The 21,979-nt window shown below is 52.6% G+C and overlaps 5 protein-coding genes across 5 annotated transcripts; 2 read left to right on the top strand and 3 right to left on the bottom strand.

Annotated features, from left to right (window-relative positions):
* Positions 1-189: 189 nt before the first annotated feature.
* On the top strand, positions 190-3,308 carry N7459_009608 (putative iron-sulfur cluster-binding protein; the record flags this gene model as incomplete). The annotated part of the gene is made up of 4 exons (XM_056948776.1): positions 190-441; positions 498-975; positions 1,033-1,524; positions 2,038-3,308. The coding sequence occupies 4 exons, from the start codon at positions 190-192 to the stop codon at positions 3,306-3,308; spliced, it is 2,493 nt and encodes an 830-aa protein (XP_056796001.1).
* A 432-nt stretch (positions 3,309-3,740) lies between these two features.
* Positions 3,741-4,835, bottom strand: N7459_009607 (zinc-binding alcohol dehydrogenase family protein; the record flags this gene model as incomplete). The annotated part of the gene is made up of 2 exons (XM_056948775.1): positions 3,741-4,657; positions 4,712-4,835. 2 exons carry the CDS (start codon positions 4,833-4,835, stop codon positions 3,741-3,743), a joined length of 1,041 nt encoding a protein of 346 aa, XP_056796000.1.
* A 3,003-nt stretch (positions 4,836-7,838) lies between these two features.
* Positions 7,839-8,344, bottom strand: N7459_009606 (uncharacterized protein; the record flags this gene model as incomplete). The annotated part of the gene is made up of 3 exons (XM_056948774.1): positions 7,839-7,990; positions 8,039-8,069; positions 8,162-8,344. The coding sequence occupies 3 exons, from the start codon at positions 8,342-8,344 to the stop codon at positions 7,839-7,841; spliced, it is 366 nt and encodes a 121-aa protein (XP_056795999.1).
* Positions 8,345-10,116: 1,772 nt separating this feature from the next.
* N7459_009605 (uncharacterized protein) lies at positions 10,117-16,260 on the top strand (the record flags this gene model as incomplete). The annotated part of the gene is made up of 1 exon (XM_056948773.1): positions 10,117-16,260. The coding sequence occupies one exon, from the start codon at positions 10,117-10,119 to the stop codon at positions 16,258-16,260; it is 6,144 nt and encodes a 2,047-aa protein (XP_056795998.1).
* Positions 16,261-17,352: 1,092 nt separating this feature from the next.
* N7459_009604 (uncharacterized protein) lies at positions 17,353-18,889 on the bottom strand (the record flags this gene model as incomplete). The annotated part of the gene is made up of 8 exons (XM_056948772.1): positions 17,353-17,402; positions 17,458-17,481; positions 17,548-17,652; positions 17,717-18,121; positions 18,181-18,285; positions 18,359-18,487; positions 18,559-18,628; positions 18,698-18,889. 8 exons carry the CDS (start codon positions 18,887-18,889, stop codon positions 17,353-17,355), a joined length of 1,080 nt encoding a protein of 359 aa, XP_056795997.1.
* Between the last annotated feature and the right edge of the window lie 3,090 nt (positions 18,890-21,979).

Raw genomic sequence — 21,979 nt, 5'->3', positions numbered from 1 at the left:
GGAAAGCGGCCAGCAAAGGAGGGGGCGCTGTACTTGGGCCGTGGATGAAGTGTATATGTGGGGAATGACATGCATTGTCGCACTTCATGAGCAGCACTATATGAGATCCAAGTATCGCATGGGTTCTCCGGGAATTTCACGCAATTAGAACTCACTGGTTTGAAATCTCATGGTTCTCGCCCCTCAAAGATGGACTTCGTCAATGCTTATTCCTGGTCCCCGGGTTCGATTTTCATGGTCGTAGTGACTGTCGCGTTCCTGGTCAACCAAGGGTGGCCGCAGCTCTTCAGAAAAAAGAAAACATGTCCTCTCACAGGTAATCCGATCTCAGGAAATAGCCAGATTCCACACTCGACAGTGTTCAAAGAGCCTGAGGTACCGGGAGGATGGTGGAGCGGCCGCGAAGTCTTCGAGCTGGAACGACGCGCACTGTTTAGTCAAGTAATGCCAACAGACAACAGACTTGTGGGGATAATATTTGCTAACTAAAGCTTCAGTCTTGGCTGTATCTGGCCCACAGCTCCCAATTCGCCAAAGCTGGGGCCTATCAGTCCTTTGATATCGCGGGCTTCCCCATCTTCCTGATCCGGGGCAAAGACGACCAGATTCGCGCATTCCATAATGTCTGTCGTCACCGTGCCTATACCATCACCAGGAAAGAAGCCGGTACATCCACTGTGCTTGGTTGCCGGTATCATGGCTGGAGCTATGATACATATGGGCGCTTGGTCAAGGCACCACAGTTTGATGACGTGCCTGGATTTGATAAGTCCGAGAATGGGTTGTTTGAGATTCACACGCACACGACGCACCAGGGGTGGGTGTTTGTCAATCTCAACGCCGGTCAGCCCTGTGCATTTGATGAGTCTAGCAGCCAGTCATTGGCAGGTTTCACTCGGTTGGCTGGTATCGGACCTCAGTCAGAATGGGTAACTGGACGGACCCTGTCGGGCGCGTTCAACTGGAAGCTGGGAGGTAGTTATATATCCTCAGCACATAGGTCAAATGGTTCAGCTACTCACCCTTGCATAGTGACTGCTTGTCATTGCGCGGACCTTAAAGCAAAACTCGAGCAAAGGGCCGCAGAGACAGCACCGTCTTCTTTGGCAACGAAGATGGTTCGAGTGATCACACGAAGACACCATCAGGCAGACTGTTCTTTATTCCCATACACAATTCTGTACTCCTTCGACCACGCAGACTTGTGGTTGTCGCTGACTTTCTTGCCCTCTTCAGAGACAACCACCCAAGTGCGATATGATCTGTTTGGTATCTCCCCTAAAGCTGTGACTGTCGGGGGTGTTCTGGCATCCGCAGTGGAAGAGGTAGTTCGAAGCTTGGTGGAACAAATTGAATCAGAATTCCAATCCGTCACACTAAGGCCCGTCGAAAGTTCGAACCATACCCAGTTCATTGTGGACCGTCTCCAGGAGCATCGGAAACTGGAAAAGGTCCAAGGGGGCCAGATTCTGCCTGCAATGCGTCAGCCCAAGGGCAGCTCTCTCTTTCAGAAAGCTGAACAATGTGAGTTCTTAAAAACAACGTCTGGGGCTTCTCAACTAAAATCTTCTCAGTGTGCAAAGAATTGGACTGTGTCAGCCCTGGCTCACATGGCACCTCGTCAGGCTCAGTGGGGAGCTTGGAATGGTAGATTGGGGAGTGAAAAGAAGGACGAGATCAAAGCTCTAATAACTAGCTCCATTGGCTTTCTGATATAGACGGGCGTGGAAGAGCTGGCAGGACGCTCCGATGTGTCGAAAGTCACGGACCTGCCGAGTTTGCATGAGACTTACTTTTGCACCAGAAATCAAAGAATCCTCAGACGATGTTTTCTCGTCCTCTCGTGAATCAAGATCCCCTCCGCACAACTTGTGTTCTTCATATCCTCTTTCCGCATAACCTCCCTTCACTCACCCCGTCTATGTTTCCATTCTGAACTTGTCACTGGAAATTCATCAAAATGCCAACAGCCCTGGTGATAGGCGGAGGAAGTGAGTACCCAAACCTCCATGAGAAGATGAGAGCTGAGCAGAATAGACATCGTGGGCAGTGCCATCCTCAAGGCCCTGGCAAAGGACCCTGCATATACCACCATCTACCGCGACTGGGGAGGTGCGATGCACCGAAACTCCATATTTCTACAAAACATCATCTCCCAACCTGAGATTGAAATGGCCACCACCCTCCGCAGAAGGGTTCCTTCCGTCGACCATATCTTTTTCTGTCTCCCAGGCTGTGATTCCGGAGACCCGAAAATAAACGTTCGTGCAGATATCGAGACTCTCACCAGATTTTTGAACGCGATAGCCAGGGCGGGTCTCGAAACATCTCTCAAACGCGTGATCTTGACCCACAACTTTGACCGCTATGGTGCGCGTCTTGGCTGTATGAAACAGCCATGTGAAGAGAGCGACCCCTTTGTGACTGGTGATGTGGGTAATACAATCTGGCCTGTCACCTCCCATAAGTTTTTGAAAGACATCCTCGCCGCAGCTGCCACTAAAGGCAATTGGGAATGGATCACCACTTACGCGCCTGAAATCTGGGGGTTTGATACTAGCCAATACCTCAGTCTGCCTGTGGCCCTGGGCCTGTACGGCGCAGTGAGCAAGGTGCTTCCCGGATCAGAGCTCCCATTTCCGGGAAACAGAAAGAGTTATACGGCTCTCAACACCTGGACATCTGCAGACTACCTTGCCAAATTCTGTCTGTGGGCGGCCAATGCTCCTGCCACGGGAAACCAAATGTTCAACGTCATCAATGGGGATGTGCAATCTTTCGAAATGCTCTGGCCCAAGATCGCAGACTATTTTGGGTGCACAGTCCCTACAGATATGTTCCCTGCCTGGCACAAAGAGACTGAGCTTTGTTTTAACTGGGTGAAGTCAACAAGGGGTTTCAAAGATAACAAAGCACAGTGTGTGAAAATCACAAACCCCAGCCAGCCACCTCTTGTGATCCATGCAGAGAGGCTGGGACTTTTGAACGATCCAGTCCTCCATGAACCGGCAGAGTTTCGAATGCAGATTGACTTGCAGAAATGGGCTGACAAGCCCGAAGCCAATCTGGCCTGGTCAAAACTGTGTGGGAAGTATAGTCTCAAAGAGGGAAGCTGGGAGCATGTTGCGTGGGAAGACTGTACATTTGTCCTCGGCCGGACTTGGCCCTGTGTCGCATCAATGACCAAGGCAAGAAATCTAGGCTGGACTGGCCATGGGGATACTTGGGATGAGTTGGAGAATATCTTCAAGGATATGGAGAAGAAACACTTGCTGCCTCCCCTCAGCGAGCTCAAGAAGGACCTCTAGATTCATGGAGTCATTACACAGCCCAGATCTAGACTTTCGGACAATTTCCAATCCCGCACATATTCCATCGTGTCCACCGACGGCATGTATAGGTAGTTGGATGTTGATTCTCGGCCGCGAGAACTGTCCTGGGGCGACCGTCAGCACGACCATTGAAGCCCATAAGCTGTGCCTTTCCCTAGATAAAATGTCAGGCAATCTGAATGGCACTGGCAAAGGTAATAGCTGCACCAATGTGACCATGGTACATACAAGCCGAGGAATGTCAAGATACTGTTGAGCAATAATTGTTGCTTACTTCGAATCGCAGCTCTCCAGTCTATCTCCGGTCTAGTCTTCGTAATTACCAGGGAAGACCTTGGACATGATGGAGATAACCAGATTGAATTATTGAGTATAGCTACCCTTGAAGAGACATAACTTCTCTAACAATCACGCAATCCGAATATGGTACCGCTCACCACTTCGCCCAGCGGCATACTCATCCAGAGCAAAATTCACCTTGTCAGCATCCAATCCCTCGATCGTCTTATATGCCAACGGCTTGATCTTGCCCTCCGCAAGCCAGCCCGAGATCTTACCCCAGAACAGCCTGCCAAACTCAGGAATGAAATGCGAGAACCCAAGGATCCGCTTCTCCTCCAGCCCGGCCGTCTTCTTCTCCAAGATCGCCTCGGGAATCTGGCCTGTGCCGTTGTATACGAAGATGCCCTTCTTGGAGTTTGACAGCAAAGAAGCCCCGAGACTCAAGTCACCAAAGGTGAACGTATCGTACACGTAGAGCAGGTCATCGCCGACGATCGCGCGGACCTGCGCCTCGATATTTACATCCTGGCGCGCGATCGCATGGGTTGCACCGAGGCTCTTCAACAGCTCCGCGCTTGAAGCAGAGGCAACGGTGATGATGGTGCCGAAGCCGGCGAACCGGGCCAGTTGAACGGACAGTTTCCCGATGTTGCTTCCGCCGCCGATGATCACGACCTTCTGGGACAAGTAGTCGAAGCCCGTCGCGTCAGGGGTCTCGGGCAGAGGCAGGCCAAATCCGGCCGCGGAGAAGAAGCTCATGACGGCTGTGACGAGGTTGATCGGGTATAGGGCGGCCTCGGTGTCTGGGATGCCGGCTGGGACGACGGCGGCGTACTCCCCGTTCAGGATGGTGTACTCCTGCAAGCCGCCCGCCTGATTCAAGCTGAAGACCATTTGGGAGAAGACGTGGTCGCCGATCTGGAAGGTACTGCTGGGTCCTTTCTTGACGATTTCGCCAACGATGTCGCCGGAGATCACGGCGGGCAGACGTGAGCCGATGCCGAGGTGGCCCTTGTCACGGAACTTTTGGTCGAGGGGTGCCACTGTCAAGTGTGAGGATTGGGGTGCATAAGTATGGTTTTTCTCAGAATACTTACGTCCGGCGGCGGTGATCTTTACCAGGAGTTCATGGTCCTTGAGCTCGTTGTTGGGGATGGGCAGAGTGATCTTGGCTAGGGGCTTTCCGATCTCGGTCAAGGCGAGAGCGGATTGAGTCGACATTGTGGTGGTGAGAATTCGTGGAGCGAAAGTATTTTCCTGGAAGAAAGGACACTTCGCTGGCTGTCTGGCTTTGTGCTGGTAAAAAGACTTTGATGTCAATATGGATCTCAGAGGCGCCGCTCTTCGTGTTTATATAGTATTTTAGGGCGCCATCCCAGTTAGCATGCGAGGGTAACAGGTTTACAAACTCCGAAAACGTTGTGCCGAGTACCTATTTCTCCCCAAATTATTCTATCATGAGTGAATTTTCATCCGCTCCTCTATCCATCCATAGTGCAACACCATCGGAACGTCTGACCAAAACTGTGCATCTCGGAGATATTAATTCGGAGATTTTGATCCCCGACGACAGCGCAAGGTTCTCACATCGAAGGCCTACGTGCTTTGTCGATCTTTTCTCCGACGCTGTTTCACTGGAGGAGCAATTTATAAGACTTGCTGTGCAAACGGAGCGCTGAACCTATTAACGTGCTACGAATATATGTACCTGCCCAAGTGGGTGTAAGGATTCGGCTCTCTTACTAGAAATCAGGAGGTCGATGGCTTTGCAGTGAACATTTGGAAACCCCTATACCTGGATATCTGGCTGGGACTTTCAGCTAGTTTCCAATCAGTTGTGTACAGATATATTGAACTTCGAAGCACGGTTGATTTTATTGTTGTTGGTCGACAGGTTAACTATAGATATATTTCTAGGAAATTCTGCAATCGCTAACCCCTGATACTCCTACTATGTTCGGCACCCTAATGGATGAATTATTCTTCAAGAATCACAAAAAGTATATCCAGCTGCATATTTACCTGCTACCTAGGTAGGTACACGGTGGGAGGTGGTTGTTGAGAAAGGGGGTTGAGCACTTCCACCACAAGCCTTGGGGCGAGTTCAACCCCTACTCAGTTCGTCCGGAGATCCGATTCGCCCCGGCCGCCTCCACGTCTGTCTTGACCTTCGACTTCGCACCTCCCTTTCTCTCTTCACCCGCCGATGAGATCTCCCTAGTGATATATATTCCTTTGTGCCAGGACAAATTTTCTCGGGTGATCTGCGATGAGGCACGCAAAGTCAAGAACATCCTCCTAGGAATCACCAGTCAATCGCTCTTGTGGACCGAGACAACATCTGGTTCTTCACTGCTACTCTAATTGAACAAAACACTCGATATATATCGATATCTAAGTATTTTATCATCAAATCTCCACTACACCAAAATGCAACATAGAAAACCAGCCGTCCCGAGTTCAATATGCTCGCTTTTATTCGTACATCTAGGCGGCTGATGGAGGGAAAAGTGTATATTCCCAATCGTATCTGGCTGGTTAATTAGATATACTTACGGATGCTCGCGATTGGGACTTGTCCTCAGAGACATATGTATAGGGGTTTGCAGTTCCATGCTAGGGCAACCTGAGAAGTGAATTTAGCCTTGTCGCGTAGCTCAATCGATCTAGGCCTCCCTCACTTTCACCTCCCTCATCCTTCTATCTTCCTATCTCTTCTCTCATCACCCTACCATCTCATCTGCTACACACTCTCATTTCCTTTTGAATCTTCATCATATACCATCGTCACATTTCGTCTCTTAGATCATAGATCTAGAGAACCCTTTCACTTCACCCCTCCAAGGCCAGGTCTGGACAAAGTGACCAACGCAGGTATGATGAGACCCCTGCCTTTCCTGAGCGTGCTGGCCAACAGAGCCAGCAAAATAGCCCGTCTCGCCCTCCCCCTCCGTCTCCGCCGCCACCTCGCTCTGGCAATATGCCTCTGAGCGCCTCTATGAGCGCGTCAGGGATCTGAGGGCCAACCTGGAGTCTACCCTGATGTATATCATAGGTGATATTAAGGGGGACCAATGCGAATACTGCATCAAGCAGCTTGGTCCATGGCCACACTGCATTGTGTTTCCCAATGACGAGGGGATTATCACCGCCTGCGCCAATTACACATGGAACGGGCAGCAAAAGCGCTGCACATTCTACATTGCACCGGCCACCTTGACACCCGGAAACCGCCGTGGCCAGCTCTCACAGGCTGCCCAGGCCGCCCAGGACAGCTGAAGAGATCTCAACACCTCCAAGGGGGGTTCACCTCAAAGTCGCCCGGGATGAGGGAGTGATTACCAGTTTGCGCGCCTTTCGTGAGGCCCTGAAGACATCAGCCCACCGAGGCTAGTCTGGTATGGCTGGGCATTGCTTACCAAACGCACAGTTTTGTATTAAATTGAGTATGACAAGAATCTCCTATTATATTCCTCTGCAAAATGTATATCATCTAAAAGTGTAGGTGATAGTCAGGGTCCGTGATGTCGAATCGATACCGGAGGATGACCGCCCCGGGGGCGTGTTCCATTCGAGTTTCATATATATACATCCAGGGCGATATGGGTTTGATATTCGAGGATGGGAGGGCTAGAGGTCCGATCGATTGCCTTGGCCTGGCCGTACACACTTCCAACCGCAGACTGGGACGGCCGGGCCCGTCTAGACTGGGAAGGACATCTAGATATACATAAACAGTAAACATGGAGACGGGAAAACGTGGCAGTGGATGCGCTGGAGGGATGCGATCATGGGCCCGAGGGATGCCGGTATTGAACTAACTCATTCACTGACAAGGACAGCCAACGAGATGCCGGAATGGGCCGTACAACCCGTACATTTCCCTCGCGAGGGATTGCGCTAGGATTGACGGCCCATCGAGGCCGTTGCGCTCCAACTCTGCGTGGGTGCGGCATGCCAACTCAAATCCATTATCCGCGATCGGGGAAGCGAATGCCAGTTTGGATACCCACGAGAGATTCGAATCACTACAGTCGACAGCTTCGTTGATAGGGACGATACGGTCCAGCCTTGTACCAACGCCGGCAGCCTCGAGTCAACGTCAGAAGGATCAGGGACGGGGGCGCGGGTCCCAGCGGCCTCTACGCCAAGATACATGGCGTGATGAAGCAGGCCACGCGGCGATCGAAGGCATGCGGCCATCATCATCGCTGTGCGACTCGATCAGCGAGTGCCCCGTGAAGGCCGAGGCTCGGAAGGAATGCCAGCGCCGTCGTGGTGGGCGAGTGCACGTTCGCTCGTAGGAGCGCAGATGCCGGGCGTCTGCAGATTACTCCCGGGGGAGAAGAAGGCACCGAACGGTAGAACTAGTTCTCCTGTACAGAGGACTCAGTTACAGAACCTATCGGACAACGGGAGCGTACCGAGGACGCGTTGTGACGGGGCATCCTGCGCCTAGATCGAAATCCTGCCCCCATCTTTCGCCCCATTCGGATTGGTCCTGGACTTATCAGCGGCGAGTGGTGATGTGCTTCCAGCCGGGCAACCGCACGTGGCGGAAGCGTGCCCCGGAGGCGTTCGATATCGCGCCGTGGACGACATTGGTATGCATTGAGAGACGGCGCATTGTCGATCTTGGCATGGGCGTCGAGGCGTCGAAGCAGCGAAGACGGCTGTCGGGTTTCGGGCTTGTGGTTGCGAACGAAATTGGTGATCGGCCCGCGATTCATTACGGAATCGTCAGGGCCAGAATGAAATCACCTACAGAGATGGATGTCATGTACATTTGTTGCTGAGTGAACTACAGTAGTCAACGAATGATTGCTGGAGCGCGCATTCTGTCTGGAGTGGAATGGCTATGATGTATTCTGGCCCCGGCCCCTTGGGGGCGACAATCGCTTTTACCGCGAGGAAGTGCTCTTCCAGCAGGGTGCAGTAATCGGGTTACTCGCTGTCCCGTCGCTCTAAGCGCAGCAGTGACAAAGGTCCTCATCTCTACGCCCGTCTGAGTCAAAATTGGGCGCGGGAAATGCCATTCTGGGTGAACTGCGTGAAGGATCGATGTTCGACCATGTACTTATACTCTATACTCCTGCAGTGTTTCACCAGGTTGCCTCCACTTACCGGTACCTTTCCCCGCGATACCATGCTACGCATACAGCGACGGTACCGTCGGACTGTTGGATTGGATCTAAGCGTACAGTGGTGAGTGGCGAAAGGATATAACCTCGTACTCGAAGAGGATAAAGCATCGCGGTCCCAGTGTCGCCTGGGGGCCGCGGGGGCGCGGGGGCCAATCGGGGATTGCTGCGTGTATTTTTCATTCGCGAACGGTGCTATCGGCCTTGCATCGAGTCCAAGATACTACAAGAATCATATCGAAGCCACCAGCATCGAAGGGAAATGAGTTCCTGCGGAAGTCGGGGCGACTGGCCGCATCAGCGCCAGCACCAGGGGTGATCGCCCGTCACGGGCGTCGCTCGGTGTGATCATTTGCAGGGATGACATGCACGGCATTTCGTGGCGGTTGGTAACGAATGAGCGAGGCTGGTATTTCCATGATGCTTCTAGCGTTCGTGTCGATCCTCGACGTCCAGGCACGCATGGGGGATGTCGATCCCACGAGGCAGAGCAATCACGATCACGATCACGATCACGATCACAGATCGGGAATGAAGCACCGAATGCCGTGGTGCGAGCAAGCGTGTGGTTGTGGATGGACAAGGAGGATTAATATGTGTTCCTCTTCCCCCTTTTTTTGATTTGCAAGGTTGGAGGATTCGTTGACTTACTCAATCGGGGATTTTGGGGGTCAGTAATTTTGGCCCCCGAAGGTGAAAGGCCCCGATCGCCCTGCGCCTTCGTACACACTTATGTACTCATTGGGCGTCTCGTTGTTTGCTCCGTAGCGCTCCGGTTTGCTGTAATGATCTGATTCGTCTAACTGGATAAAGTAAGGATCATGATACATCCCGAATAATATTATTATAGATGTTCATTTTATGAATAGCCCAGAATCTTTATTCAATACCGCGCGGTATTGACCGTGACGGGCCTCCCAGCGTGCAGCTGCTGACGGGGGCCTAAACGGGACGGTGATATCAATTTCCCTCTATACACCGGTATTACTCGCCCCCATCGCATCCTCAGGAAACTAATCTCGTCCCCGACTCGCTCGTCTCTTTTCTCTCTCCTTCATCCTTTGGCACACGGGTGTGTTCAAAGAAAAAAAGACCCTATCGTGCACACGTCGCCTTACCCTTCGCCCAAACAAAGAACGAGAGGACAAAAGAAGCCTCGCTGGCCATTGAGCTCCTCGCCTTTCCGCCAGGATCCTCTGGCTTGCACCGAGTGGTAGGTTCGATTGGTCTTGCCCACGAAGGGGTGGAGGACCGGGAGAGCACTCGACGGCCACCCAAGCGATGGACGTGGGACTAATGTAATGCAACCACAGACAAAGCCCTTTCTCGACAATGCCCACTAGCCCGGCCCAATCGTGAAAATGGTGTCGCCGCTGACATTGCCGCACATGCGGTCGCGCCGCAGCTCCAATGAAAAGAAGAATGGCCCGCGGCGACCGCCGCCGCTCAAGCTCGAGAGCAGCTTTTTCAAGGCTGACAACAAAGGCGTCGCCCGCGAGCCCGCCGTCCGAGCGGTGCGCGGCAGCGTCTCCGACCCGTTCGAGAAGGAGACCGACTTGCCTCTGAGGAGGATGGCGAACGCCCGGCCTGCAGCCCCCGAGAAGTCTATCCCGGATCCCATGGAGACGCCCACCGCGGCGAAGCCACGGGTGCCTGAAAAGGATGCCCCGGCGGATGAGAAGGAAGACACAACCCCGGTGAAAGCAGGGAGGCAAGCCCCCAAACGCCAGACGCCGGAGCCAATCGCGGAGACTCGCCCCGTGTCCCCGCAAGAATCGCTGCGAAACATCATCCATCTGGACTTCCACGACTCTGACGACGATCCCGACGTCTCTCCACTGTCCGAAGGTCGACCGCCAGTCCGCACTGGTAATGGTAGTGCTCTGACCCGCTTCTTCCCCGAGCTCTCGAGCAATATCTCACTAGTGTCTCCAGTGAATGCGCAACCAAAGATGGAGCCTCGAGGGGCTGTCAGACGTTTTGAAACCGAGCTCGAAGAACGAGTGCATACCCTGTACATGAGCTCGGCCGACGCCGTCGAAGACGAGGAAGAGGAAAGGGTGGGGCCATCGTTTGAGAACTCATTAGAACAGATCACGCACTCATCGTCGGGGTCAGACGAGACCTTCGACGCCGCCTCGTCCTGCTACAGCCGGCGCAGTTCCGTGACCAGCGTCGACACGCATTATATGAATGGGGACGCAAAGGCCCGATACAAGTCCGCCGATGCCTTTTCCATCATTTCACCTGCCGCCGCTGGCGTCTTCGACGATGCCGCCTCATACCGCTCGAAGAGATTCTCGAGGGCTCCCCTACGATTTTCATCGCGGGTCCCATCCCCGACTCGCCGGCCGAGCTCGGTCAACAGTGTGGACACGCATTATGTGATTGGCGAGGCGAAGGCCCAGTACAAGTCCGCCGATGCTTTTTCGATTATCTCACCGGCTGCCGCGGGAGTCTTCGACGATGCGGCGTCCGTGATGTCGAGGGCTCCCATGCGAGCTCCCTCGCGAAGTGCATCGCCGGCGTCGACCCGAGCAGAATCGCCCCCTCCCGTGCGAGCGGAGTCTCCAGCTCTGACGCGAGCTGAATTCCCGGATCCAATGCCCAGCCCGTCAGAGACATCGTCGGAGACTGAATCCCCGGGTACTATGCGAGCTGAATCGCCTGCTTCGACGCGAGTTGAATCTCCCACTCCAATGCGTGTCGAAAATGCGTCTCCCATGCCCGTTGAACTGCCAGCGTTGATGCGTGCTGAGTCTCCCGCTTCTGTGCGCGATGAATCTCCAGCTCCGCTGCGTACTGATTTCTCGTCTTCGATGCCTGTGGAGCTGCCAGCTATGGTGCCTACTAGGTCTCCTGCTTCTGAGCGTGCTGAATCCCCACCTCCGATGTACGCTGAATACTCGTCTTCTATGCCTGCGGAGCTTCCGGCTATGGCGCGTACTGAGTCTCCAGCTTCTGAGCGTGCTGAGTCGCCAGCTCCGATCCGTGCTGAAACCTCGTCTTCCATGTCCGCGGGAGTCTCAGCTATGATGCGTACCGAGTCTCCTGCTTCTGAACGTGCTGAGTCTCCAGCTCCAATCCGTGCTGAAACCTCGTCTTCCATATCCGCGGGAGTTTCAGCTATGATGCGTACCGAGTCCCCAGCTTCTGAGCGTGCTGAATCCCCCGCCTCTGAGCATGCTGGATCTTCCGCCCCTGAGCATGCTGAATCTCTAGCTCCAATGTACGCTGAATACTCGTCTACTATGCCTGCGGAGCTTCCGGCTATGGCGCGTACTGAGTCTCCAGCTTCTGAGCGTGCTGAGTCGCCAGCTCCGATCCGTGCTGAAACCTCGTCTTCCATGTCCGCGGGAGTCTCAGCTATGATGCGTACCGAGTCTCCAGCTTCTGAGCGTGCTGAGTCTCCAGCTCCAATCCGTGCTGAAACCTCGTCTTCCATATCCGCGGGAGTTTCAGCTATGATGCGTACCGAGTCTCCTGCTTCTGAACGTGCTGAATCCCCCACCTCTGAGCGTGTTGAATCCGCGGCCTCTGCGCATGCTGAATTCCCGTCTTCTATGCCTGCCGAACTCCCCGCTCTGATGCGTACTGAGTCTCCTACTTCTGCGCGTGGTGAATCTCGGGCTTCTGAGCGTGGTGAATTTCTAGCTCCCATGCATGCCGAATTCTCGTCTTCCATGCCTGCAGAACTCCCGGCTATGATGCGTACCGAGTCATCGGCTTCCATGCGTGCCGAATCTCCAGCCCCAGTCCGTGCTGAAACCTCGCTTTCTATGCCTGCTGAGTTCCCAGCTATGATGCGTACCGAGTCTCCCACCTCTATGCGTGTCAGATCTCCGGCTCCTATGCGAGGCCCATCTCCATCCCACTCGCGGGTTGCATCGCCAGGTCCGCCGCGAGTCCCAATCCAGGCCGGCATGCGAGTCGAGTCACCGGCTTTCTCACGACCCCCGACACGAGGTGAATCTCCAGCCCCGATGTTTTTGGCGTCGTCAGCGCCTCCACAGTTTCCAATGAGATCTCCTATGCAATGGGAATCACCCGGTTTCACACGACCTCCAACGCGAAGTGACTCCCCTGCCACGATGCGGGTCGCCTCTCCAGCCCCATCGCGAGCTCCATCACAGGCTACTTCGCGTTTTGAACCGCCATCTCCGCGACATGCCCCTGGGTATATCCCAGGGCGAGCACCGTCGATTGCATCAACCACCGTCTCAACAATTGCCCCATCCCAGTACGCTCCATCCCAATATGCCCCGTCTCCGTCGCCGCTGTTGCGGGTCCCCACGGAAGGCCAGAGGATGAACTTCACCGACCCGTGGCGGACCAACTCGGTCGTCTCGAAGGTGTCCCTCCACGACCTGAAAAACAAACCTTTGCCCCTCGAGCCCGTTGCCGAGCCGAGTCCATTAGACATCCGCCGCACCGAGACCCCCCACTCGGCTCTCTCCCAGCGCAGCTTGTACCAAAGCTCCCGTCACCCTTCGGCTCCTCAACCACGAACACAGTATTCCTCCGCTGCTCAACGGTCCCACTCCGCACAGGGACAGCCCTGCCATGGCTGTGGAGGTGGACCTCATCATGACCATCGTGTTCATAGTGAGCAGCGGTCTCGCCGGGGCCGTCGTCCGGAATGGACGGAGCACTCGAACGGAAGTGGCCGACTTCGCCATATTCCGACCTTGTCGCGTGCCGCAGAGGAGCTGGAAGAGGCTCTTGCGGGACTGGCCAACGACCCGAACCGACATCAGAAGACACTGTTAATTCTGGACGGGCCGCTACAGATCAGCCGGCACAACGGGGACCTGGTGGCCGCTCGCCCGGCGCCTCTGCCGCCATCTATTCAACCTTACTCGATCGCGAACCACAGCCAATCATCTTTGGGACCAGCCAAGACGGTGAAGAAAGACAAGGCCGGAAGCAAGTCTAATAAACCACCAAAGCAGGCGGACGAACCGAAAGAACGCAAACCGAGCAACCTGAAGAGCATCCGCGAGGCCCCAAACAAGGAAAAGAGCGAGAAGAGCGAAAAGTCCGAGAAGAAGGAGAAGCCAAGCCGGGTCAAGGAGGATTCCAAAGACAAAAGCGCGAGCGCTCCAAAAAAGGACAAGGACGAGGCCAAGATTCGCAAGTCCGCCGACGAGGAGAAAAGAGATGACAAGAAGGAGAAGCCGAGACTGAAGAAGTCCTTCACCTTGTCGATGCGGTCGTTCAACCGAAAACCAAGCTCACGGCCCGACGTGCCTGACATGCCCGGCCTGCCTGGTCAACGCATGAGTGTACTGAGTTCTCGCTCGGAGAACTCGCTGGACCCGGCGCTGCCAGTGCCAAACTCGAAGGAGGCGAAGGACGCCAAGGCCAAGGCGAAGCCGCGACTGTCGCGCCATCTCTCGCTCTCCGACCCCAAGCTGGGCATGTCTCCCGTGCTCACACCCAACAAAGTCGACGACCTGCGGATGCAACTGCCCCGGCTCCAAACCCAGGATCTCGGCCTGAAAGGTCTGATCGACAAGTTCGGCCCCGCGCAGGAGGCACGATCATCCAACAACACTGCGCACCCCGCCGACTCGACGTTGGGTGTTAGCGATGGGAACGAGGGTAGCCTGCCGCCACGCATCACGCCCCCTCCGGAGGATGAGAAGATTCTCGTCACGTCCGACAAGATGCGCCAAAACCATGCATTCGTCTCGACCGCACAGGCGAGCAGTGCGTTCGTCCCGCCCGAGCACATCTATGAGCTCGCCGCGACGCCGCCAACGCCATCCTCCCTCATTCCAGAGCGAGCGATGGAACGCGATATGCAGACATTCCCTGATTTCCCTGTTGAAATGCCCGACGGTATGATTGTGTCCATAATGGAGGAAATTAGCTCCCTTGACGACCTCTTCAACTTTGTCCTGGTCAACAAGCGCTTCTTCCGAGTCTTCAAGCAGCGGGAGCTGGCGCTGATCAAGAACGCTCTCTTCAGAATGTCTCCCCCGGCCTGGGAACTACGCGAATTGAGCCCGCCGTGGGCTCAGGAGTGGCAGCACATCCTCCAGCCCGATTCTCAAGTCCCCGAATATACTCCTTCTCTCTACCTCGACCGATATGCCCAAGATATCTTTACCTTGGCCCAGCTCAAGTCGATGATTCTGGTTCGGTGCTCACCTTTCCTCCGCCGCGACACAGTGCGCGGGTTGTCGGGAGTCGATGCGGCTCGGGCCGAGGAAGTGGACGACGCTTTCTGGCGGATCTGGACTTTCTGTCGCATTTTCGGCAACGGCAAAGGTCGCGAAAATGACATTGAGGGCCAAAAGGATTGGCTGAAGGGTGGCTTCAAGGCTCAGAACTCCCTGGGTGCGTCTATGACCGAGCCCTTCGGTATGAACAATGTCTTGTTCGAGCCGCCCGAGGGATTCGCTCGCGGCAACAAGGGCGGGCTATCACCCAAGCAGCTCTACGATATGACCGAGATCTGGACTTGCCTGAGTGTTCTGCTGCAACCTTTGCACGGTAAATGCATTGAGGCTCGCGAAATCGGCATCTTTGACGGGATGGACGTGCCGGAAGGCGACGCCGTTCGGGAGGAGACTGTTCTTGGTGAGACAGCATTTAGGCATTTGACAAAACCATCGCTAACCTGTATTTTAGAGGAGTGGACCGCATATGTCCTCACGCTTGGACTTTCAGCTGTCTTGACCCTCAGCTCACTCTGCCCCGCGGAGGCCACTACATCCACCTTCAGCAAAGCCAAGCTCGCCGGTCTTACCAAGTGGGAGCTGACTGAAACGGAGACCAGCCGGTCCTCGTTCCTGAAGGAAGCCGTCTCGCGCGTCTACGAGGACCAGGAACGCTCTCTTTCCCCCGATACCGATAGCCCCGATAGTCAACTGCAGCGCACCCAGTCGCGCGACTCGGATCGGGAACGTCGGCAATCGTTCGCCCTCGAGCTCCGAGCTCGTCGCCTGCGCGGCAGTGGCGACAATGGAGAACTTGGCGTGCCGGTTATCGAGGAACGACCCATGTCGGAATACAGCACAGTGACACACGACCTGGATGGAACTACTGCCCGCGACGCACCGCCCGTGCCGCCTGTGCCGCCTCTCGTTCTGGATCGATCGTCCACCTCGACCACAAGTACTGGTACCACCCCTCGAACTCCGAACCCGACTCATTCCCGCTCGCACACCCCCGACTCATCTATTCCTCTCGCTCGCAGCCACCCATCCCAAGCGTCACTCGCTCCGCCGCCTCTTCAGCCGCAGATCCAAGACCCAGTCGACCGTGCTATCTCGCGTATGGTAAACGAGCTCGGCTTCAAGGAGGACGATGTCAAGTGGGCGCTCAAGATCACTGACACCGGCGAGGGTATCGACGCCGAGGCTGCCGAGCAACTCCTCAAGCAACAAAGGAAGAAGAATGCGGCCAACCCGTTTGCACCCAAAGGCAAGAACAGCCTCCTCATGTCGGTGATGAAGCGCCAGGGATCCCAAGAATCCGGCTGGCGCTGGGCATAAGCGAGATCCATCGCTCTAATCAACTCTCTGCTCACTCTACCAACCGCCCCATCTCCTATCTCTCTACCTCTTTTTATCTCTCATCCCACTTCTTTCTTACCATATACCCTCCACTGTACAATCATTGAGTTTATTTGCGCCAAAACGGGCCCCCCGTCTCATTGATAGATATCATCATCATCATCATCATCATTTGTCTTTTGCTACTCCGGTCACACCCGACCATTGACTTTGTTTTTCAGCCTGTTTGGAGCATTCATTTGGGCCCGTGTCGTGTTGGAGCATTCATTTGGGCCCGTGTCGTGTTGTGTTATCTCTATCGCATCCCTGGAGGGTGAAAACAGTATCTCCGGAGCTGTGCTTTGTGCTGTTATGAGACTACGATCATTTGCAGGGAGCTGGATATAGCATATAGCCCCCTTTTTGGTATAAATGGAACCCACTTGAATCATCTGCCAATTCGTCTATCTTATATAAAACTCTCAGCTGGCAACGCAACTGTGCATGGGTCGGCAAAGAATGTACAGGCGTTCCATGGATTTCCGTCCTAAAACTCCAGATTGACGATACAAGTGCCCAGGTGGACTGGTGGCAGAGCTGATGAGAAGATGCAGAGGGCAAGAGAATAGAACAACAACAGGAGATGAAAAGATGAACTAGGTGATAGGCGGGCCCATTTCGAAATGAGCGAATAACTCCCGAGAAACACCATGGTAGAGGCGATATTCTGGAACTCTATCCTAGGGACGATATGTCCAAATTAATTCAAATCGAGTAGGGGCGGTATCTATCACGCATCTTGAACCATGCCAAAATTGGCATTTTAACTGACGGAGAAGGAGCACACGGAGTGGGTGGATAAATCGTAGTCGTCTATCGAGGAGAGAGGAGAGGAAGAGGATGAGAGAGAGAGAGAGAGCGCAAGCTATCTACATGGCAGGGGTGACGGTCTGCAAGCCTTGGGCAGCCGCCATTAAATACAAATCTCTATAGGCTAGTTACTTAATTCAACTTAAAGATCCACCTGAGCAAAAAGCCCGACTGTCATCAGCAGAGTCCCAGCACTGGCGGGAAGCTTCGTCAACTTTGGTGTCATTTGCAAATCCCATCGGGGGCCCAATTGCAGTGGTTTAGGTATGATGCTGTATTCGTTAATCAGAAAGCGCTTTGCTTCCTATTATAGGCTCAAGGACTCACTTTCAGCATGAAATGCAATTGTGTCTACATAGATAGGGAATTAGTTGCTTCTCGGGGGTGAAGTCACGAAGCGATCTATATCAGACTTACCAGCATTCTGAACCATCTTTGAGGGGTCGTCCTTGAAATCTATCGCAAGCTGCATCACTTCTTCTAGTCCATACGCTACCTTGCCCTGTTTGGTCGCAACGTCGTCTGTCATAATCCAATTTTCGATGGTAAGTTGATAGAGCGATCCAGCATATGAACACCAACTTACCCAACGGTAGCAACTTTTTTCCACTGTTCTGACCACTCAAATCGAGCGAATGGGGAATAGCCCCGGTGTGAGAAAGTTCATGTAAGACAATGCCCTCCACAGTCTTCTCAAATATATCCTTGAGTGAATCTCCACTCATGACCTCACGCGGGACACTTTTCCAGTCTGATATATGACCATAGTCACTTTCAGATCCTTTCTCCGGTTCCGAGCCGGGTAATTTCCACCGATTGAAACACACAGGACAGATCAGCATCCAATCGGCATTGTTCCCTGGTGGGTAGAGCATCATGGCACTCTGGTGCCCTTCTTCATTCTGGTTCTCTTTGTAGCATATCCCGGCCTGCTGGCCGTCTTCGACATTGACTTCCCTCTGGTCGGGGTCTCGAGTGTTTTTGTATACAGCTATGAACAAATTTAGGTTCCCGGTTCACTCAGATCAGCTATTAAATTCGGAGGCTTACCCCTGTTTCCTTCGGTCCTGACATATTCGAAAGCCTTGTCCGAACAAAATATCGTTGGAGAGTATGACCCTGAGAAGGCATGACTTGAAAGGATTCTATCGATTTCTAGTAGACGATAGTATCAGCAGCAGTTGCGCGAATCCTTGAAAAACCTCAGCGATAAGTTAGTGAAACCAACCAACGACATCCTTGACCGCACTGGCGGCTCTATCGACACCCGCGATGTCGCATTGATCAGAGTAGTCGAAGTCGCCATAGAACATCTTGTAGGTTTCAAGTTCGATTTCAATCTCGGTAGTCAACTCAGCTTAGGCTTAGATGTTAGTTATGGCGAGAAGCAATGCGGGGAAGAAAGTTTCAAGTCGAGGAGCTTCATACACGATTCACCGTTCAACTTTTCAGTCAAGTAATTTCCGACCGTGGTTAAAGCGTGTCGTTGGCTACTGAGCTGTCGATGAATTAGCTTCAAGTGTTTCCTCCGCGACATTGCGACATTTCTGGGACGCAAGGTACATACCATGTCGCGAATATTAAGGAAGGCCTTTCTCAAGACGGCTTCTTGTGTCGAGTCGCAATCCTCAAAGATGAACTTTCCCAAAGGGTCGTCTCTCGGCACTAGGTGTGGAAGTCCATGAGAGATGTTGGCCGGAGCAGCACTAGCAAAGCCTAGTATGACGATAGTGCATAACTGTATTGACAGTAGAATCATTGTGCTGCCAAGTATCCGCGTAGGCTCGATGAGGAGGTTCCTGCCCGGGTGGTATTGCTTCGGACCTAGTCAGATATATATCAAAAAGTATTTTCGTGAGGCCTTGGGGGAGAGAATCGAATAATCTCGGCCGATATAATGATGAATCTATGTGGAACAGAGTGAGACAAGATTGAAGCGCCTTAGGGTCTTCATCTATATGGACTTGTACATACAGTACGAAATTTCCGCAGCCTCGTGCAATTAGAGCCTCCCCCCCCTGCGTTACTGATTTAGGCACAAGGCTTCAAGGAATTTTCCTCGCATTTCAGACGCCAAGCAACCCCGCCCCCCTCTGGCAGAACAAACTGGGTATACGGAGTAAGAAAGATATTTAATTTTTGAGCCAGTAGGACATGAATATTCAGGAACATGACCCTTAGCGCGAGGATTATTTAGGTTCCTCCCAATGTGGGAGGCTAGAAAGCAGATGAAAATAAAGACAGACGGGAAAGCCGAGTGAGAATGTGGTCATGAATCAGGGGTTGGTTCTACTACCCTTGCACCCAAATTTTTAAAGAAAATCCTGCCTCTTTGGGATGCCCTAGGAATATATGATATTACACAGCCAAAACAGACAGAAATAGATTATAATCAAGATATACATAACCCGCCTACCCCCTATATCTGTTGATAACCTCCTATGGCCGAGCTGGCATCCATCTTTTTACCAGCTAACGCAACAAATCTCTACCTGGGTACTAATCAATTCCTATACCACTTTAACAACTTATGTAGCTATGCCTTACGTGTAATACGCTCTAGATCGTGTACCTACATGTCTTCCTTCATCATATTCTATACGGTTTCAATCGTATTCAATTATAGCCTAAGTGCTAAAAGGTTTAGTAGTATATACGATACTATGTGCTAAGTTCGCGAAAATTACCCCTTCAAAAAGTTCGTTGCAGGGGTGATTGAGAGTTTGTACCAGCTTGAAACATTTTACGAATGTTTCAGAACATTCCTGATGGATCCGTTTCAAGGGGTCATTTGACCGAGCTTTGTGTAAGGCTCGCCACTCCTTCGACTCGACGATCACTTTCGGTTCAGCAGGAGGTTCAGCTGAATGTATGTCATATTAAAGCAGCTTATCATAACCACACCTCTGGGAAATTAATAAGAAAACCCCTGCCCGGTTCGTGGATAGCTACGATTGACACGTATTGTTGGTTCGAATAATGCGCGGTTTATTTTGATGCGATTTTTCTGTCGAACGTACTCGATCTTACGGCATTTGGGGCCACTCTCTCTGCTCCTCTTGCGAGACCTGGTCCCGTGCGGCGTATATATGTCTACTGTAGTACCTTCTGAACCGCGGTCACCAGTACACTCTCCGCGTTCCCGTCTCAAGTCGTCCTGCGATTGAATATGTTCAGATATGGCAGACCACGCCAGATGGATGAATTTTGGGTGGAAAATTGGGGCAGAATCTCAGGGCTTACTTTATGCATTAGTAGTAGGAAAATTCAAAATAATTTATCTAGGCAGTTAAATAGTCGTCGATTGAATCGCTAGGATCAGAATGACATGGGGGCTGTTTGTAAGGTCAAAACTTCGGCTAGCCTAACTCGCACTACGGTTCTCTCCATAAACATGATAGGACCGTCAGTGCACAAAATATTGCTCTTACCCAGTCTATGCTTGGGTTTCTCCAATAACATCACGGGTGTTGTCTGACCTGGAAGATGTATTCAGAATTTTCAATCGTTACTCGAGAGTCTGATAAGGGTAGCGCCGAAGTTACCCAAAACTCGGAATGTGTGTTGGATACTCTCCGTACGACTCCCATGAAATTCCACTCCGATCTACTGTAGTTCAGAAAGTTTCTTCAATCAACATATTAAAACTACCAGATTATTTGCGGAGATCGATGATTATCTCTTGAGGCAGCAGTACAACCCGGGGATTTGAGTGATGGTAAAGGCCCGATAAGAGAGTAGTAGCCTTCATGTAAAGTTACCCACGTATTCTTAACAAGCTGCTCATTTGACTATCACTACGTCAGCTCAGCCATCCGCCTGGTAGCCCGTTGAACGTCACTTGAAGCACATTAACTGCTTGAGAAACACTCATCTGCTTCTTAATACTTGCACATTAACATGAGCTTCCTATCTGGCAAGAACTATTGGGTCGAGAGTATACTGGAAAATACGCGAGCGATCAATAAGCTCCAGCGCTTTCGTTGGAGATTTACATTCAAGTTTGGTGCCTGCTACGACAGCGATGGAAATACATTTCTTTTTTTCGGTCGCCATTTGTCTCATGAAATAGAGCTCCAACAAATAGTTCAGCGCGAGATGGCCTTATGGGACAAGCTCCAGCAGATGCCTGCTGACGCTCATCACTCTCACTGTTGGCCTCCAGGGCTATTTCAACCATGGATTCATCAGGATATCCCCGAGGTAATAGATGTTAAGCCACTTCCACGCCCTGTCTAGTACATACGACCACAGGGTGTGGAGAACAGGGCTTCCCGTCCGCTCAGCCGTACTTAAGCCACACGCCGGCGAGTTAGTAGTATGGTGGGTGACCACATGCGAATCCTCGCTGTTGTATCTTTTCTTTTTTCCTCCTTTTTTGTTTGTCGAGGACTGCCCTTGTCGCCCTACCCTTTAGGGCCTTCAGGTCGATCTTCAGGCCTTCACCTGAACGCCCTGAACACCCCTGAATATTGAACTTAAGTATACCTAGGTAGTGCGGTGCTTGCCCTTTCGGTCTCCGCCAATCAGATCATTTAAAACTAGCTGGTCTATTTACATAGTTTCCTAGCGCCAACACAGTTTCCCAGCGTCACAAGCATATTCCTTACCGGATTCGAATAAGAGGCTTTACCAGCTCTCTAAGCTCCGACTGGGAAATCACAAAAGCGATATCGCGTATATCTTGAATTTCATACACTTCGTCGCCCATCCGATCCCAAAGATAGAACTTATAGCAAGACAGGAAAATTGTTGTCCACGCTTCGTTATCCTCCATCACCGGCTGTCCTGGTTGGAGACCATAGCATCGAGCAATTGTTTGGCCTTCTGAGTCGGCGCCATCCCACTC

This window comes from Penicillium hispanicum (genome assembly GCF_028827665.1).
Source record: "Penicillium hispanicum strain IBT 35686 chromosome Unknown utg000008l_segment0_segment0, whole genome shotgun sequence".
Classification (NCBI taxonomy): domain Eukaryota; kingdom Fungi; phylum Ascomycota; class Eurotiomycetes; order Eurotiales; family Aspergillaceae; genus Penicillium; species Penicillium hispanicum.
The sequence above is the reverse complement of the archived record's forward strand: the minus strand, read 5'-3'. Positions and strand labels throughout refer to the sequence as shown.